The sequence below is a fragment of the Lepisosteus platostomus genome, chromosome 4 (assembly GCF_059453375.1).
Source record: "Lepisosteus platostomus isolate fLepPlt1 chromosome 4, fLepPlt1.hap1, whole genome shotgun sequence".
NCBI lineage: Eukaryota > Metazoa > Chordata > Actinopteri > Semionotiformes > Lepisosteidae > Lepisosteus > Lepisosteus platostomus.
Window position 1 is genome coordinate 17572629 of NC_142614.1, and position 20905 is coordinate 17593533.

A 20905-nucleotide genomic window follows, 5' to 3' on the forward strand; every position below is an offset into this window, starting at 1 on the left:
AATGAGTGTAAACTCAGATTCCATATAAAAAGGCTATTTACTCTGTGATGGAGAACCAGACACTTCTCCATCATCAGATCCCTGTTGCACTGTTTGAAAACTGACACAATTAAGCAAAATCTGCAAATTTGTTTTAATTAATTCTAAATTCTTGAGTGGAGAAAAGGGAATGTTATTAAAAGCCAATTTGGAATGTTTCAATGCTCATTTAAACATTCCTGACAGGGTTCCATTATTAATGGAACCATTACATTCTAAAAAAAGAATCTCCCTGAGATGAAATTGCCTGGAAACCCAAATTACATTACTAAAAGTGAAAGCAGATATTTGGACTTCTATATTCAGATATTTGGTATTCTGTTGAAGATGGTTTGCTCTTCCTAATTTCAGGTTGCACATCCATTGTAATGGAGCACTCTTTGTGTGTGCATACAAACCTTGAAAATCCATGCCTGAGCTCATTACGGGATTCTGTATTCTTTTTAAATAATACACTTTTTTCTTTAGGATTTCTCATCTAAATAATTCATTTTAGATCATTTCTCATTTTTAATTGAGTTATCTAGCAATGTAGGTTTTGTTTTAAATCTGCTGTCTTATTTCTTTGCTTTTAACCTCTGTGAAGCACCTCTAATGTACCAAACTTGGTTGCGAATCCTGTTTATGACATAAAGGCATTGCTGATTGAGGTTGTTTTCAAGGTTCAATGACTCAATCAGAGAAGGTGTTGTCTGAGATTACAGGCTGGGCCCTGCAATGGAGAAATCTGCGTTACTTTACATATCTGGAATATGTTAGAGCCTCCTTCTTAAGCATTTGCTCTGCTGTGGGCAGCAGCATGAAGATGCAGATGTCTGCAGCTCCAAGCATGCATGCTTGTAATCTTCATCCTCACCTGTTCTAGCGAGACAGATTTATTAACGTGTTCGGTTTCCAAATTGAAGTTACTAACTGATGATTCTAAATAAAACCAAACAGCTTATTTGTGCGTCAGGACCAAAAGTTCTAACTGTCTCTAATATAATATTAGTCATACAATACGTTTGATAAATATATTCTACAGAGATGCAAAAAAATGTCTGTAGTTATAATGCAGCCAAAGGTTCTGATTCAGATTCAGGAGATAACAAAGCCAGGTCAACAACAAAAGTACTTGAGTGTTTCTTAAATGAGAAGTTAGGGACATTGGCTTTAGCCCACTGGACTTTAAGTACAGGTAGACTTTAAGTTTCAGTGGTCAGACTCCTCCTATGGGACAACACAGTAGGTTTGCTACAAGAGTGGCACCAGCAGGCTTGGTGGAGGGACAATGAGCAGCTAACTCTGAGAAGTAAAGGTTAAAGCCTCGCATTTATACCTAGTGACAACAGATGATTGGCAAGATCTGGCATTTGTCTTTCTCTTAAACCTTAGTTATGAATTAGAGAACAAATCCAAACTTCAACTCAAATACCAATAAGAAATTCCAAAATATGTCATATGATGGCCCTTTCTGTTGAGGCTCAATCAGTCTACACAATAGCCATTAGCTCCATTTGTTAGGTGAGTCCAGGTTTTACTTCATCTGGTCCATTTTCACCTGAAACAGTGGTATAGTGAAAACAGTATCCTAAAAAGGTTTTCATATTTAACATCTTGGATAACTGTCTATTTTTGTTAATTTTGTTCTTCTACACCAACATAAAAAAAAGAAATCCTGAGATGAAATGAACATTTGGTTTATTTTACAAAATCTGTTTCAACTGTTTGACGATATGTACACAGATTTAATAAAGCAAGGTTTTGCATTTCTATTCAGAAACATACTGTATTTTAAATATAAATTGTCAGGCAGAGCCTCCAGTTGAAATACAACATCGTATCAGAAATATACTTTTTATGAACGTCAAAAGAATCTTCAGATTTAATCAGTACCTACAGTCTTGCCAGAAAATGTTTGTATGTAAGATCAATTCTATTACAAAGTCCATTCATAAGACACTTGGTGACATTAATCTTATGCACCACTCGACATTCCAATTATAGCTTTCTCCTTTTTGATTTTAGCTGGGACATTAACTAATAAGAGTCTGACCAATTCATCATTGCGTTTACTTTGTTTATGGATCCAAGTAATCAATAGGTCATTGGTCCAATGAATTGCCAACAGCACCACACTAAGCTCTGTCTAGTACAAAGTCATTCAAGAGGGGGTCTGGCTCAATGTCAAACAGCATTACTTGCTTTCTGAAAAACCATGTACTTCTGATCTTACAACTTTAATTACAGTAACTTAAATCCAATAAGTACAATGGTATTCCAGCCACACAATTGTTTAGTATGCAACAGGGCTGTAAGCCTCACAGTGGTGCATAGGAAGAACTTGAGTTTGCTGCAATAGTACACAACCCCAACCTTAGTGAAAGTGACTTCATTGTGCTTCTGCTGTCACATTATTTGTAATTTAAATAAAATGTGAGGTTAATCAGTAAAAAATGAATAAAGCGCAATAAGCTGGCACCCAACTGTTTGATGAAACCATTCATCAGAGTTAATCCTTTCTGTCTACTTCACACAAAGAATAATAAGAAATATTTTTCTCCATGTTAGATTTTGTCAACTGCTGTAAAATCTAATTACAAATGAACTTGCAAATTGGGCATGACACATTTCATTACATTTAGGATTGTCCTGTTTTAACAAATATATTTCAAACTATCATAAAACAATAAGCCAGCAGCCATGTCACCCTGCAACTTACAATTGGCAGCCCTCTGAAGCTAAGCTGGTGTGAGCCTGGTCAGTACCTGGATGGGAGACCTCCTGGGAAAAACTAAGGTTGCTGCTGGAAGAGGTGTTAGTGAAGCCAGCAGGGGGCGCTCACCCTGCGGCCCATGTGGGTCCTAATGCCCCAGTATAGTGACGGGGACACTATACGGTAAACAAGCGCCGCCTTTCGGATGAGACGTAAAACCAAGGTCCTGACTCTCTGTGGTCATTAAAAATCCCAGGGTGTTTCTCAAAAAGAGTAGGGGTGTAACCCCGGTGTCCTGGCCAAATATTCCCTTGCCTCCTAATAATCCCCTTCTATGAATTGGCTACATTACTTTGTTCTCCCCCCCCTCCGACAGCAGGCGGAGCGACGCGCCGGTTGGAGTATTCTCGGTCGCATTTAATGGCAACGTCAGCTCAAAGATTTGGTTCAAACCACCAAATGGAGACGGGCGTGCCAACAAGCGGACCCTGCTGATGCCGGATTAACGCTAGGATGAGAGAGAGATAAAACAACAGATCTAAGTCTTTTTACTAAGAAAGTTATTTGAGTGATTGGCAATTTAAATATTTTAAATTTAAATCTAAATACACTTAAATCCTGAAAATCGTGATTAGTGATACTACACTAATTCTTGTCAATTTAAAGTCCTTTGTGACACTATTTGTTGTCTATAAGCTTCTTCAAAACCAAAGCAAACATGTATCTGTAAGATAACCAAGTAAAATGACCTGCATTGTTTTAGATTTACTGATATATACTGTAGTGCTGCTCTGTTTTCTCTCAGACGCATATACTGTGTAATATGATAGCTTAGTGCAAACAATATGATTGTTATGCTCTTATATTTCAATATAGAAATATATATGAATAATACAAGCCTGTAGCAGCACTGCAAAAACATACTGCATAATAAGCCATCATCTGAAAATGTGATGTCAACATTAAATAATTGTCTTCCTTTTGCAGCAATATAAGAAAAGAATGTGGAGATGCTTCACTGTCCCAATCTAACAAAATAAAAAGATGCAAGGCATTGTCTATTTTACACTGAAAATCATTTGCATTTCATAATAAGCCCCCTCCCCTGACAACAATTGTATTGCAATTGACATGTGGCAAAAATTTCTTAAACAAAGGAATGAATGTTAAAAGCTAGGTGTTTAATGCAGCAAAAGCTTTACTTCCAACACTGACATTGAAGAAGAAATAAAAGCGACTTCAGTTATGCACTATGTCACAAACTATACAAAGTATAGTGTAACGCATATGGCCACCATTGCAGGTTGTTCGACCCGGCTTAACAGCACGGTGACGTCACTGCCCTTCCCTGTGAATAACAGGGACCTCAAACGTTGGGCTGAGGGGAGATTTCCCTTTAGCTCAAGTGACTGGGTCTCTGTTGAGTGACGCCGGAGGCCCTGGTTTGAGTCCCCGACGGTGGGGGCCGACCTTAGGCGGCAGTGGCGAGGGCGCATACCCACGTGAACCCCAGAGCATTACAATAGTATATATGACACCCGAAGAAGGCTCTACGGCCGAAACGTTGTGTTTTCTTTCTTCTCTTTTCAACACGGAATAAACCTATTACTTGTTCCTTTGCAGCCTATGCATGCTCACGCAGCTACCCACCTGAACTATACAAAGTATAGTTCATCAATTTTTTTTTAACACCTGGTTCTCAGGTACAACAACTTTATATAGTACCGGTGATTTTCTAAAACTGCATTCTACTTAATAATTGTATATAATACATTAAACGTGACACTGAAATAGGCAAGTTGTTTGGCTAATAGGATACAAGATATGTATCCAAGTTATGAGGACAATACTAAATGAGCCTGTCCAATAGGTGTGTAAGCCAAACACCTGCTGCAAAAGCAGTCAGGGTAGGAGGAAGAGATACTGTACAAAGCCATGCATTATGAGAAAGGTTAGTTTCCCACTCACAGTTGCACAGTTTAAACAGTTAAACAGTCACATTTACACAGTTTGAACAGGTACTGAACGGGTGACAATTTGTCTTCACTTTCAAGATACAGGTCTTTGAGTTCTATTGGATTTGTAAGCAGATGTCTTTAAAACGTGTTTTACTTGGATAATAAATGTTTGGATATAACCCCTTGTGAGTTTATGCTAGACATACAGGTTCATAATCAAAGCACTTCACTGTTGTGGTGAAAATCTGAACTGAAGCAACTGACACAAATGTCTGTGCATATTTACAGATCATTCATAATATGTCCTAAGATGTAAAATTGTATACAAAAACGTAAAAAGATATGGTTTATGAGGAGCCTAAAGTAACAGTATATTTTGTTCTACAATAAACATACAATATTCACTATTACTTCCTATTCCCTTTATAACTGTCTTACCATTAGGGGTTCCAATGGTCCTCCCAAAGCAAATTAAGGATGTGCTAAGATAACTCCCCTCCGCCACCCCAATACCAGTGATCAGGTTTTGCTTTGCCACAACCAACTACTGGGTAGCTTTCAGCAGGTGGTATAACTTGGACTGAGTTTTTTTTAAAAGCACTACTTTTAAATAAATTTTGTAAAGCAAATGACTACTTATATTTGTGATTAAGAATACAACTAAAAATTAAGAATATTTGTGTCTAGAAAAGTATAATTCTCTTCCAGAAATGATATGCAAATCTACACAAAATTATTCAATTGACTTGCATTACTTACACAACTTCAGGACTGCAGTCCTCATGTGTCCTAATAATTAATAAATTCTTAAGTGATTTAGTTAAATAAAAAAATGTTAACTGAGGTAAGGTCAGTAAGAAAATGAAAATAACAAAATCTAGAAGACCCATATTGTTCTGATCCTACAAACACACCATCACAGCACTAGAAGCTAATTCCAGTCTGCACGCTATTCCTGCACTGTCTGCACTGTCTCTTGCCCCAGCAATATTAGTAGTAACACTGAGTTCAAGTACTAATTTGGTCAGAATTTTTGTGTGTAAGGTATGTTTAAATTGTATTTCTTTTTCTTTTGCGTTTTAGCAGACTTGTCAATGAGACCTGGATGCCTTCTTTTATTCACTCTAACTCCTACACCTCTGCTGGTGGACCTGCAGCTATTCTTCAAGCCTGCCAACTCAAACAGAAAATGAGTACTACCTCAAACCTGGACAAGAAATATGTTTCCATGTTTTTCAGAGAAGTTACTTCTGTAAAGAGTGGTAAACTGCAGAGCACTACAATTTAGTTTAAAAAATGAAAACGTCTTTTTGAAGTATCAAAGAAATGTTCTGTTCTCTGAAATACTTGCAATCATGCAGTAAAGTTTGAAACAAATGTGAAAAAAACAGCTGTGTCATGGAAGTTTAATACACCAAAAAGGTCTGACAGTTTTCATTTTTATTTCGGAAACTCTTTGTTGTTAAAATGCCTTTCATAATGCAGATGAGAAAAATGTTCTCTTAGGAGAAACAGTTTTCATCTTTCTAACTGTGTAGAAGTGAAGTATTGCATTAATGATCTTAACTCTCAAGCTGGCAATGCAATTTGGTTATTGCCCTTATCCACAATAAATATGAAAAAAACATCAGGTTGTTTTCATTACTGATTTGTATTCACACTGCCTGTATATTGTTTCATTTTATTTTATTTTGCCAGCACAGCACTTACATTGTGCTAGCTTCACTGTCATTGTGTTAATGTATTCTCGTTGTACTTACATGATTGTGCCTTGTACTTGCCTAATGTAAACATCATATACACAGTGTAAGTCACAATGGATAAGAGCATCTGCTAAGCAAATAAATAATAATTAGAAACAAAAGTAACAGCATTGCTTCAGTTATCTGCTCTTTCAGTTTCCTGGCTGACTTAACTTTTCAGATTTACAAAGATGAAAAGATTCACTGGGCAATCAAAAAGAAACAAAAATTATATAAAAATAATTTATATAAGTAAATAGAGGTCCATGTTTGGGCAGGAAATCACAGCAGTATTATGGTCTCCCCAGTGACCATCATGGTGGACCATTCGAGTTCAAGCTTCAATAAGATCCCTATGAAAGTATCCCAGTACACCACTTTCCAGGATACCCCAGGAAATGACTTCTGTACCAGGAATTGGCTGTAGTCATACAAGTTAGGATTGTCATTTCACCCACAGAATGTTAAAGCCACTCATAGTCTGTAATATACCAGAATAACATCCATTCTTTTTAAACCCAAATACCCATTCAGGGTATTCAATTATCCTTTCTGCTTGACTGTACAGAAAGAGAAAGGCACAGGGACAAATCCAAGATTTATAAAGCTGTACAAGTTGGTCAGTCCAGTTCATGCCATTTTATCCTCTTTTTAAAAAAATCCAATGAACAATTTCAGTGCCACTTTCCAGAGGTCATTATAAGTATAATAGAGACTTCACCTACTATGGCCAAATTGTGTTCAAACTAGAAGAGTAATTCTTCAGATAATTACATTCTAATGGATTTTATCAAACTGGTTCATGCAGTCTGTTATTAGCATTAAAATGAAGGAAAATCAACATGTGGATTGCTTCTATGTCAAACATTATGAAAGCAATTGAAAGCTGACTGGACTGTGCAATTATCTGTCTGCTGCATGAAGTACTAGAGCTTGGGTGAGCTGCCAGAACAGTACAGAAATTCAGTACAAAATTGACTAAACATGGCTATGAAATAGGGAGAGAAAAGCAAAGAATGAAGAAACCGTGTCCAGCTATGAAAAATTAATGTTAATCCTTTCTGGTTCAAAATAAAAATAATAAAAGTGATAATAATAACATCAGGCTCTCAGAAGATAATGAAGTCATCACACAGAAAATGATGAATCAGGAGCTATCACAAAGCAGCAAATCAGACCGCCACGAAGAAAGGGTGTGTGGGACATGAAAGCAATCAAGACACAAAAGAAATGTCAGTAGAATACAGCAGCACAGCGGTATTTAGATCCTGCCTGCTGTGTCACATATAGGCTTACGATTACCAACACAATTTCAGCCTCTTTTCATTCTGAAGTATTTTTTCAACAGATCTCTGTAGCAGCCTTGAACAATGAACACATAAAGAACACAGAAATTATTAAGGTTTTTTTTTCTTTAATGTGGCCTAATTCAGCTTTCTACCAGTTATTGATGCTGCCTCTTGTATTGTGCATACACATGCAGTTTAAATTGTGATATGTTGCACAAATGTAGTGAATGCTCACTTCACTCTTTGGAAGATAACTTAATTTTACAGAAATAATTGCAGACAAATGATCAAATAAGGGGTTTAACAGATAGCTCTTAAACGAAAAAGCACATACTGTATCCTTCAAGTGATTGTTTCCTTCAACAATTGGCATTATTTTATAGAAAAATATCAAATAGTTAATTACTATATCCAGGATGATAGCCCATTTTCACTGTTAACAAACCATTTTTCTCAGGTCACATTGTTTCTTTTTACATTTCTGGCATAATCATCAAAAACTAATTTGCAGTAAATAAATTCTTCTTAAGGAAGATGTAGAATTTATTTTTTATTCAAAGACATTTTTAAAACATCTACAACACAACAATTGGATAGAGACTCCACTTACTTCAGAGCTAGGGCCCAGAATTAAATAGCATTGTATAGTGAGCAGGAATTAATGGTCTGGAGGTATTTAACGGGACAGAAAAGATTTTTCATTTCTTCTCATAAATCCTCCTATGTTCTTGTTAAGCTTCGTTGTGTTCCATTATATAATGTCAAAAAGCAGGCTAGTAAGTCAATGAGGCAGCTGCTCCTATCAAATGAAAATTTTATACTGTCATTGATTTCTTTTCATGTTGGAAGACCAGGATGATGTTTTTATTGAGATTTCTTTAAAAAAGAAAAGAATAAAGAAGAAAAAACTACAAACCTTAATCACAGCATTTTGTTCCACTTATTATAAAGGCATAAAGTGTTATCACCACCAGCCATGTGATATAATTGAAGAATGACTACTGTATTACACAGTCTAGAAATACCTCAGCCTGGCTGCTCCAAAAAACAATTGAAGTGCAGAAATATTTAAAGTATTTTTAAATATTTCTGGAAAGAGCATAGAATAATTACCAGAGCAATACAACATACCAAGTTAAAAAAGACAAAAAGACAATAAAAGTATAAATATACATATAAATATAAATATGAAAAATATTCTCTAAACTACACTTTCAGAGTCTAATGTCATGCTCAAACAGAGCCACACTTTTTTAGAGGGTCTGTACAACATTGGTACAGGAACCTCTTCTAAATTTTGCTACTGTATTTTCAAAGAATTTTCTTAAGAAACAAAAGAATGAAAGAACACCCAAGTCTAGCTTTTTTTCTGGGCTCTGATTAGTATTTTTTCAGGCCTCTCAGCATTTTCGGTAGTAAATTCCCCTCAGATTGAAATCTTTTCGAAACACATAAAATTTATTTCCATTCCATTAAAGCTATCCAGGTGATTTCTTAATGTTGCTGGCATAAGTATACTGTATACTATAAGAAACAATAAAGCAAACATATTGAGCAATATTCTTGCTCTAGGGTATGAGCGAGACACAGAATATCTTGGTAACAGCTTATTTATTCCTAAATTCATGAAATACCATTTTGATGTTATGTATTTTTGCTTTATATATTTTTATATTTTTGCATTGTAGACATAGTCAAGTTAGAACAAAAGTACTGCATGTAATGAGCAATTTACTCAAAGCCGTCACTAGTGTTGTCTACTATAATAATAGCTTTGACTGTTATTAATACAACTTAGTGTGGGAGAACAAAAACAAAGCTTGTCATTTAATAAATTCAATTGAAAGCAACCTATACTGTACATGAGCAACTGATATGGAGTGTTTTAGCAGATAATCCATCACATTTACCGATCAAATCTAATTTCCTCATTGTCAGCTGTTGTTTGTTGTCAACATTATTTGTTTCTCTCTATACATTCATGAAGCTAAAAAGCAATGTTTTGTGCAACAAAATGCATATCTTGCATGATTTACTGTTTAAAACATAATGGCTAAAAGCTCAGTAGAGGATTGCTAGAGTATTGTGTTTCTGTAATAAAGGAGGAAAAATATTGACTGAAAAGTGCAGAAAAATGTCTAAAACATTAGCACAACAGTATAAATACAAATATAATATGTATATATGTATGAAGGAGTTGCTTTATATTTACTGTGCTGTCCACTGCATGTGATGAGGATATTTATTACGTACAAGTAAAAGGTTTTTAAGACAACTACTGCTTAATAATGCTACACTAATGCAGTGGCACTGCCCAGTAAATGATGTTATAAAGCAATATATAATAAAATCATTGAAATGTATATTTTACCTGCCTCACAAAAGGTCACCCTTGTATTTGTTTCTTAATCAGCCCAAGCACATTAAACACAATGCACTATTTTCTTTACTAACCCCTTAAAAAAACCAAGCAAAACAGGACTGGTTAAAAAACCTGCATCTAATATAACAAAATCATTGCTACTGAAATGATATGATTGTTGACTTGTACTCCTGAATGGTAGAAACAGGAAAAGACTACTGACTGTAAACCATGACTACAAATGAAAATGCTAGACTGGCAAGTGGATGATATCTGACTTCCAGGAACAAAGCACAGCCCATAAGCATAAGTGTGAAAGAGGACTGGTTGTGAAAACACGTATGGATCACAATGAAACAAACTATCAGTTATCAACGCAGAGAAGAAGGAAGTGAGAGAGGAAAGTGGGAGTGCCTTGTGAAGTTTTATTGAATCAAACAGAAACAATATTCTAACCCTGTCTTGTGTCTGATCATCATCCCCACTATGATGGTATAATATAGGAAATGTTACAGCTTGTCAGACTTCAGCTCAGACTCTGAAATGGCATGTGGGTGTGATTTTCTAGCTCAGAGTGCTACCCAGCAATTATTGCTTATTCCAAAGCATAATTTAAAGAGAAATACTGTGTAACAGTGAAAGTCATGAAGCATTTCTTTTGCTATGAAAAAAGCTCCTGAAAATTCATGAAGAATGTGACTCACAAGCAGCCGCAATGTAATCAAAGGAGGTCTGATTTTTAATTGAAGTACAACCCGAATGGTTATAATCTAAAGAGCGGTACGACCTTGAATGTATCACAGTGGCAGCATCTTGAGAACAAATAATACAGTATTTTGCCTTTCAACATCAAGTTATCAATATCAGGCCATTCTTCCAGGAGAACAGCCCCCCAAGAGTCACTTTCCAATTTCCTCCTTCAGTGAGCCAACAATTTTTCAAAGTTTCATTAGGATCCTTAATCAGAAATGTCAATTTTTATTAACTGTACTAGATGGCTTAGTTGGTGAAGTGTACAGATAAATAAAAACATAGATCCTTCCCGAATTATTTTTAGGAAGTCTATAGTGTCACAGAATATTTTAGTGACATGATGAAAGACAGACATTGATGCCAGATAAAATAGTACTATGAAGCACAGGAATGAGATAAATTTGGCCAGCATGCAAGATGTTTATTTGCACAAAAGCTTGAAAAAAGAGCACCTTAACAAAGGTGACAGAGCACAGGCAAGATAGCTTTCAACTATTTATTATTGGCTAAACAATTAATAATATTTTTACTGAGCAAGGAAGAATACATAAACTTATTTCTATAAAAATAATCTTTTTTTTTTGGGGGGGGGGGGTGGTTTGCATTGATCAATGTTGCAATGGACCCAGATACTCACTTCTAAATGGAATTAATTTGTCAATAAGTGAATGTAAAACATATCGGGCCAAATCATCCCAATCCTCCAAATGAATGGAAATAAAGGCAGCCAATGCTCGTCTTTACATATTTCTAAAAACACTTTAGGCTAAAGTCAATACCGTAAAGGGTTGTACTAAGACCACCGAGTTCATCATGTTTCAGTCTAGCACTAAGGGGCCCATTTCCTAAAAACAAAACCAAGGATGTTTTAAGGACAGTGTAATGGAGCAAAAGTACTCCATCACTGACATACTAGCCTATGAACCGCTTTGTGAGAATAAGGTCTGTTGAAAAGGATTTTTAATTAAAAAACATGTCAGGCGAAAGCTAAGTATCTAAGGAATTAACAAGGCTGTTCAATTAGAGGAGCAATCTATTTGATTCTTAGACACATTTTTCCTAGGTATCCACTGTAAAGGTACAGTATATGTGGCCTGAGGAAATACACAATCCATTTAATGTGGCCAAGTATTCTGTAAAGTGAGGATTAAATTAACTTCAATCAATTTAGTCTGAGAACTGCCAGGTGGGCTGACTGAGCTGACTGATCAGTGTCACAAGAAACATGAATTACAGTGTCAATGTCTTCTTGCAGAAGTCTCAGTTTAGTCACATCCCACAGACAGTGAAAGAAGGAATCAAGTGGTCAAACACTAAAAGGCACTCGCAAAGTCAACCAATAGACAACTTCAGAATCAAGATGCAATAAATAGGACACAGTTGGAAGTGCATTTAAAACTGAAACAGGAAGCAATTCTTAACACAATGGAGTTGTGGGGGTTCTGGAATGAACTGTCCAGCCAAGATGTCAAAGACAATATCCTGACATCTTTCAAGAGGCAGCTGGATGGAAACCTCGGATCAATTAGCTACTAGCAGCCAAACCGAGATAAATGAGCTAGATAGCCTGCTCATTTATAATTGTTCTTATGTTCTTATGCTCCAGACAGAATACAATCACTATATGATGGTGCAGAGCAAAAGATGAACAATAAAGGTCTGAATGAGAGTAATTGTGCAAGGCCTCTTTGGTAGTCATTCATTCTGAAAATTTAATTCATGAAAATATAAATACATCACCATGAATTGAAACTTTCAATATTTTACTAAAGTAATTATGATCCTTTGTAATATTTCCTTGGAACCTTTTTAAAAACATTTTTTTATATACTATAAATATTTCATAAAAGATTGTAAAGCATTTAAATCTAAGTAAATTGCACAAATTCTCAAAACTATCAAATTTACACAAATATTTTATAATCATGACAAAATCTTTTGACCTTCTGAAGTTGCCAGGAGTTCTTAAGTAACTAAACACTTAAACAATTCTACATATTTTTAAGAAAAGTTCAGCACTGTAATCCATTTGTGCTTTCACAGAGAAAGCTATACTATCTCTGCAATTCTAAAAACAAATAGAAGCCTCGCTAGAAATAACCTATTTGTAACACCAGTATACTCAAGTGCTAAACATAAAACATGCCAATATGAAATTGACACACTGAAAATAAAAAAAAAACATCTAACAATAAAAATGGACTTATTGCAGTAGAGGGCATTAAGTCTCACTGAACTGCTACCTTAACCTTAATTAAACTGCTTGTGAGTTGAGTTTCAATTAAAGAACTGTGCTCCTCATTTTTTCTGGTCTTGTGTCCTCAAGGATTACTTCAGGACACCTGACTGAGGCATAAAGAGGCACTTTGCATATGCTATTCCCTGCCATTCCATTTTATAAATAAGAATATAGGCTTCTTTATTAGTGCCACTTTGATCTTCCACGCAAACACTTTTCTTGTAATCTTGACACTGCATATGTCTCTTACCATGCCATCCCATTGAGTAGGGGAAAGATATCTCAAACAGATTGTCATATTTAGTCAGGAGCCTTTTCATAATTGAAGCCAGACCTAGGAAGAACAAAAAAATGTATAAAATTAGTTTAGCATCACATCAATCCAGACTAACATAATCTACTTTGATGTTTCCAGAAGGCTTTCATTATCATTGTAAGGCACTTCTCCATCTCTCCTTTTTGACTGTGATGGAAAATAATTGCCCATCTAATCTAACAAAATTAAAATAAGCAACTTCAAGCCAATCTATTTCTGAAAATAAGGTTGGACATTTTTGTCCTGCACCACAACAGTTAAATGATTTCACATTTACCGCTGATACCAAATGTAACTGAAAATGCCTTTCAAGGACAGTGTATGGTCAAAATGTAAATACTTTGCAATGACAGTTAGGACTGCACCTCCTAAATTCACAGCCAAGAAATACTTACCAACCATCATGCCATAAAACTCAAGATCGCACACACACAAATGTCACAATCCCAGGATTTTTGACACACAACCTAAGTAGATACAGTACACTCCTGAATGTGAAAAGAACACATACAGTACTTGCTCTAGAAACATACTCATGCTGGTGTAAAATGTCCCAGGGTAATATATTGTCTAACCAATGCATACGCACAGTGTAGATGAGGTCAGCTATTCTACCCTGTAGCTCTGCATCCAGTTACTGGTATAGTATATTTAATAATGAATATCCAGGAACCATATCAACCAGGTTTTTTTTGTGTTTCACATTGGTTGAGAATAGCCCACATCTTCTTTAACTACAGAAACATTTTATGCATTGAAATAATCCACGCATTTAGAAAGACAGCAACTGGCATAAACATACGTAGGAAGTCCTTCTCGGCTAATAATGATATATTACAGAAGCTATACAGTAGTTTGTTAGTTGACACTATCTAGTGCCCCGTCCCAACAAATTCGGAGTATCACAAATATGTGGCGAGGCTCGATCAATGTATGTGAATCTCACTACGGTCAACAACTGAACACTGTGCAAAACAATCCCAGTTCAACATCTTTCCAGGCAAACCACATAAAGATTCTGTGCCAAGAACAGGCTGTGGCTGTCCATCTGATGTGTACATAAATTGCCCTCCAGCATAAGGGTTTGACCAGCACAAAAACAATGATTTTGTTTATTAAATATGCATCCAGTCTGGAAAGTGGACATGACTAGTAAATAAACTGAATTAAGTCAAAAAATGCAAACACTCATATCTGCAATAAACTAAGAAGAGTTATCATTCAGGTACAAGTGCAGTTTAGGAAACATTCTTACGACACTGAATTAATGAGTGATAGCATTAGTGGAATGAAGAGTGTAAATCTTAATGTCTGCAACGGTCTAAATAACCAATTGCCCAGAGTTGATTGTAAATGCAAAGCAATTTCCTAGTCAATTCTTTCAAATTAACATGTTCTTCAATGCTCTAGGCATGAAAAATAGACTTAACCTCAAAACCCACATTTCCCAAACATGGATTTTAACATTTGAAAAGTACACTCAATGTTTAAATCACCTTGCTTAACCACTATTTTAACTTATGGAGACTTTAAAATTAAGGCTTTTTTGTTGCTGGCTTTCAATTAAAGGCAACCTTCACATTGAAAGAATTCAAAAGCAAATGACTGAAATGAGAAAGGAATGAGTTCCAGTCTTAAATCATTTAAAGCACTGTACTGTATATGAATGGAAAAAGCACAAAAAGGAAGAAAGAAGGGAACTCAAAGACATGCCTGTTTGGTTTCCAAATTTGGTGGGACATGGAAAGATACACAAAATTTATGTAGTCCAGTCTTTCAGGGGCCAAGACAAACCCAGAGTGTTTTGAAACTTCTCCACTATCCCTAAAGACAGCTCCTTCTGAAAGAAAGCTGACAATCTTGTTTGCTTGACAGTGGAATCTGAACCTTTTAAGTGCTGGCACAGGAGCTTCTGTGTATAGCAAAAAGAAATATAAAGACAAACTGTAAGAATGCTATCTTACCTTCTATATGGGTTTTTAATGACAATGAATCATACTCCATCTAAGAATAAATGAAGCCAAAGACTCTTTTAAAATAAGTAAAAAATACTGGGCCCATTGGTTGAGGAGAAATGTTCTAACTGGGAAAATACTTCGGTTTTGTGAATATAAGGACCTGAATGCTCAAAACAGGGCCTTGTGGAATAAAAGACTAATATGTGTAGAGGGGAGAGAGTCTAGAAGTCTAGTCTAGAAGCTTCAACAACAACAGCAAAAAGACATCATATATCCATATAAAATGTGTTTTTAAAGACATCAATTCAACCACAGCTTTACAGCCAACCCACACAAAACAAACATTTTAAAGAAAGCAAATAGTAAGCTACAATACTGCAAAAATCCACTACTTTAAATCTGTCACAGTGAAACAAAGAACCTTTTAATAAGCTCTTAGTTTAACACGGCTTCATTTTGATTAATGAATTTTTTTATTTTTTTTATTGGCCGCAGAGTGTTGTTGCCATTAGCACTCCTGCCTCACAGCTTTTGGGTCCTGGGTTTGAGTTTGCATGTTCGTCCATTGCCTGTGTGCATTTCTCTGCATGCTCTGGTTTCCTCTCAAATTCCAGAGACAAGTTATGTTAAGTGGTGTCTTTAAATTAACCACATATGTGTGTACGTGCCCTGCAGTGGACCGGTGTTATATATAATGTATATGTCACCAATAAAATATTTCAACTGATACACAATATATGAATAAACAGGGCAAGTAGCAACTCAATTCTCTTCGCAATACAAGTGGGATGATGTGTGATAATGTTTGAGGTATTTTTCAATGACTATTTATTTTATTGTCAGATTGAACTTGGCGAGTCAAGTTAGACATAAATTGAACCGCCATTGTAGAGTGATCTCACTAGAAAGCAAATGCTTTGCTAAAAGAGAAATCTGATTGTTTAGCAAATACAGCTTGCAGAATTGCAGTAAATTGGGAAGCCATACTGCTTAATTGCTTTCAAAGAACGTACTGCTCAGAGCTTACTGACAACACTGCTGACAGGAGCTATCCCTGAATGGCCGAGTCTCTAATTTCTCTGACATTTATTTACATTCTGGATTGCAGTTGTCATGGGGAAGACACTGATGACTACAGAGATGAAGGAGCCCAATTCATGACCTGAATATTTATCTTCTATTTCAGGCATTTTTGATGACCAACACAGCTAGAGCTCATAGACGGGGAGTGGGTCAGTAGAAATTCTAATCGAAAAGATTATGAAAATACATCTAAAATAAAAAGAATTGACTGATATAATTTCAAGTGTAAGGTTAAACTAATACAACCAGGAGATGACGCACAACATGAACTGGATAACTGGAGAAAGTATGATCATTCTGTTTCCTTAGATATAAAAAAATCTTTGTTCTTTTTATTGCAGTTTACTGAAATGACTGAAATACACAGATGTCAGAGCATCAGAGCCTTTGTTTTAGGGATCCATATAAAATAATGGCAAAATACGGCAAAAGTATGGCATGAGGTTCATACTTTTGTAACTAAGATGTGCATTTGCTCTTGCAATTTCACCACATTTCAGCACAGCAATAACAAAAGTGCCAAGTGCCTAGGTTTCTCATATTTTATTTACATGGAGCTCTACGATAAAAAATTAACTATATTATGCATTACACTGTACATTACTATATTCAGACCATTACCCATGCAGTGGTATTCCTGCAATTCAAACCTTCCCATCATTTGTCTAGTCAGTATGCATACTAGCAAAGGCTTTTTGCTTAGCTGCACAGATTTTATCATTGCATGCAGTGGACTGGGGTACTGAGGCTATGGGTTTTCTTTATGTTCGCTGATGTCATTACTTTCCCTTTCCTAACCGGGGATTGAAGAACACAAGCCATCTTCCAAATGTCCAGATATTTTTAACCCCTACCCTACCCATGTGGCCAGAGCCCTGAACACTTTCTTATTCCTAGTGTTTTAAGTGCAGATTGGTTTGGTTCACCTCATCAGTGTTTTTATACAGTACTTATCTTCAGCTGAGGCTCAGGACTGTGTTATCCCAGTCCTATCTCAAACGCATCTGCTTTCACTTTCATAAGTTGCACCTACTGTTGGTTCTGAAGTGTTAGTTCCTTGTCAGCACAGCTCATCACTAGGCTCTCTGAGAGCCAAGATTCACAGCTTCAACACCACCTTCTTTTCAGAGTAATCACAGTAATACTTCACATTTAAATTGCACTTTTCATCTGAAAGGAACCTGAGAATCTTTATAGAGTGGAGAGGACTCACCTAGCAGCTTCGTATACAACATATAAGGTAGAAACATGAAGAATTGCTTGACTAGTTAAGCTAGACAGGAAACTTTAAGCAAGCCTGAATTGGAGTTTAGCCAGGGCACTGTAGTTACTACCCTTACTCTTTCAAATATTGCCATGGCACCTTTATTGATCACAATAAATCACAACCTCAGTTTATCATGTCGGCATCTACGGCAGCATAGTGTCCCCTTGTCACCTCACCTGAGCATTGGTTTGGAATTTCTAATCCAAAAGAAAGAATAAAATCTGCTGGTCAGCAACTTCATTTTCCTTAGATTTCTCCCCATCCAAATCCCAATAATACCCAGACTTTCTTAACTTCTAAAATCTGACAGGATCAGGCTTCATGGCAATGTAGTTAGTCAACCATTCTACACCCTCTACTGTTCTCTAGAGAATGGATGTGTATCCTAAGGGCAAAACTAAAGCACAGATCACCGAAGTAAGACAATAAGAAAAGAGGACATGAAATTTACTCCTCATGCAAAAGATCTCTTTTTAAAAAAATGAAAGACGTCTTTATAATTTCCAATCAAATAACAGCAAGTTAATTATCAGGAAGGCAGCACCCTGAATCTGTTTCCTGGTAGCTGAGGGATATAAAAGACACTTGCAAAGCTTCACAGTAAACCCTATATTAGAAACATTTATATACAGTACAGTAATTAGTTTTAATTTAAAAAAAATCCTAACTGCAAAAGTGTATATATACTGTAAGATAATTATCTAAAATAAGATCATCTAAGATAATCTGTTTTTATTATCAAGGTTTGAAATACTTTTTTTTGCGGGGGGGGGGGTATAAGATTTTATGAAGAATCCTCACCAACTCCTGAGTACTGTAACCAAGGCTTTGTAACTGTCAGTTTTTAAGTACATCTAGTGGTTTAAACTGAAAATACATACATAAGTTTACATTTTCTGCAAGTACCTCATTGATTTTAATCTCAGTATCAACGGACATTTTCTGTATAGGGAAAGACTGAATATGATTTGTGGATATAATAGTGTTGTATTTCTTCGTCTGCTCAGTTTCATTTGCACATCAATAAAATATGAATATCGATGTAAACAAAGATAAATCAATGACAGAAGGAGAGGGTTCATGAAATGCAAATCGTTTAAACACTGACATCTATCCAGCTAATTTAAAATAAAAAATTCAAAGGGTCTGAAGAAAGGAGGGAAAAAAACAGAAAAAATAGCATTACTTGTACAGTACTGTTACACAAATGGAACTTTTGCCGTATTACTGCAAGTAAGAAAACTAATACACTAATACAAGTATTCAAAATCTTCAAAGACATTGACAATGTTGACACAGTAAACTACGAACCAGGAGACATAAGTGGAAACTTTGGCGTTGTGGTTTACGCCCATACTTTGTCTTCCTTAATGGAAAGAGCTAGGCAAGATTCTTGGATCAAAAAGCTTCTATCTACCAAACCATTTGTAATGTTTCTTATGGTCTTAAGAAAATCCTCAGAAGTTCATACAGTGGGTCTCCAGGCAAGAGGTTGTTAGATTCCCTAGAACTCCAGTTTAATTACTGCAGGCCTGGGCTGGGGCATGAGGGCAGGATAGAAGAAATTGCAAAAGGTAATTATGAAGAAGGTATAAATCCAACTCCCCACACCACTCTCCCCCCGTCCCCCCTGAAAAAAAGCAAGACAATAACAGGCTCGGGAGAATATAGTACAAGTTTCATTCAGCGACGGCTACAGTTAACTGTTGCTTACTCTCTTGCTCCTTGTCACTCAGGTCGCTCAAGCGCAGCACGTGCCTGCGAGGAAGCAGCAGAGTCTGGAAGGGCCATGTTGCCCAGTAGGGGACGAGCACCAGCCAGTCCTCATTTTCCACCACCAGCCGTTCCTGCCAGTCAGGGGAGGGAAATAAAGAGGAATAAACCTGGATTCACCACTGACCTCTCAAATCACAAATCTTGCTTTTAAGCGTTTTCTTCATAAGCAATAGGCATTGCAATTCAGCAATGACAAACCATGAGAGCCAAGCTGTCAGGCTATCTCTGTATACTGTAAAACAGAAATAAATCTACTGTAAGTACTGTGCATTTTCACAAGTGCAACTAAATTGCTGCATTTTTAACAAAGATCTCTAGTCACTTAGTTCAACTGAAACTGTCCGTTTTGCAATACAAGCTTGCAAAGCCATACCATCCTTGCTGTTTAGATGGATGGAGCTGCCTTAATAAAAGTTTTCAGTGTAACAACTTTATACAAGAAAAAAAAAAGAAAGATATGTGCCACTAAAAGAATGATTGAAAATGCTTAACCAACACCTTAAGCTTTTTAAACAGTAGCTTTTGAAAAAGAAACAATTGATACAAATAAAAATGCTAGGAGAGCACGTTATCCTCAGAAAACCCTGGATTTGCTTCACCTCAGAAAGCATCTTGCAAACTGTTTGTTGTTAATTCTCGGAAATGTGTTTTTCTTGTTTGTCTCCTCACCACTGACCTCTCGGATCAAAAATGCTGTTTTTGATTTTTTCAAATCTAGTTGAATAAATTTAAGTCGTTTTTCCATTAGCAATACATATATCTTTATGTATTTCAACCAATGCAAGTTTCCTATTTCAAGTCAGAGGAGTTGTCTCTGCTGCTTACATGAGGGCAGCTGTGAAAAGGTAAGAAAGAAAATGGAGCTCTAGCATGAGCATGCAAATGTGTGAGGTTTCCAGAGGCATGTCTCGGAATACAGTACATTAGCCTTCTTTCATCTACAGTAGCTGGGCCTGCATGACAAATGCAGAAATTAAGATAATTTTACTTCAGACGAAGGTCAAGTTGCAGGCTCCACATGAATACAAATGATGGTTTATATAACTAAATTACTGGCAATAATTATTTGGTGATTGTTTCCCCATTTGTTTGCATAATCCATAACGTTCCTGTGTTCATCCATTCTGTTGATCAATATTGTTTTTGGAAGAAAACAGAGCCTCATGCCCTCCATAAAGCATTGGGACACTGAAGTCAAAATTACTATTTTTCATGTATACTCAAGCAATTTGGATTTGAGATGAAAAGATGAGTATGATACAAAAGTATAGAATGTCACTTTTTTTTTAGCTGTTGTACTGTTTTAGAAATAATAATAGTAATAGCTCAAGTCTTGACTGCATCAAGTCTGTTATCCTTGGACTAAGGAAGGGCACTGTATCTCAAGGATAAATCAGGTCTCAAGCAGTGTGGACACAGTACAGAATT

The 20905-nt window shown here is 36.1% G+C and overlaps 1 protein-coding gene across 2 annotated transcripts in view; it reads right to left on the reverse strand.

Annotated features, from left to right (window-relative positions):
- The window catches only part of galt (galactose-1-phosphate uridylyltransferase), a 96957-nt gene that overhangs the window by 25284 nt on the left and 50768 nt on the right, over positions 1-20905 (reverse strand). For both annotated transcript variants that reach the window (XM_088628783.1, XM_088628782.1), the window contains 2 exons: positions 19416-19548; positions 13328-13411 (listed from right to left, as the gene is read on the reverse strand). In XM_088628783.1, coding sequence (XP_088484909.1) covers positions 13328-13411; positions 19416-19548 — 217 coding nt within the window. The remainder of the gene's footprint in view (positions 1-13327; positions 13412-19415; positions 19549-20905) is intronic.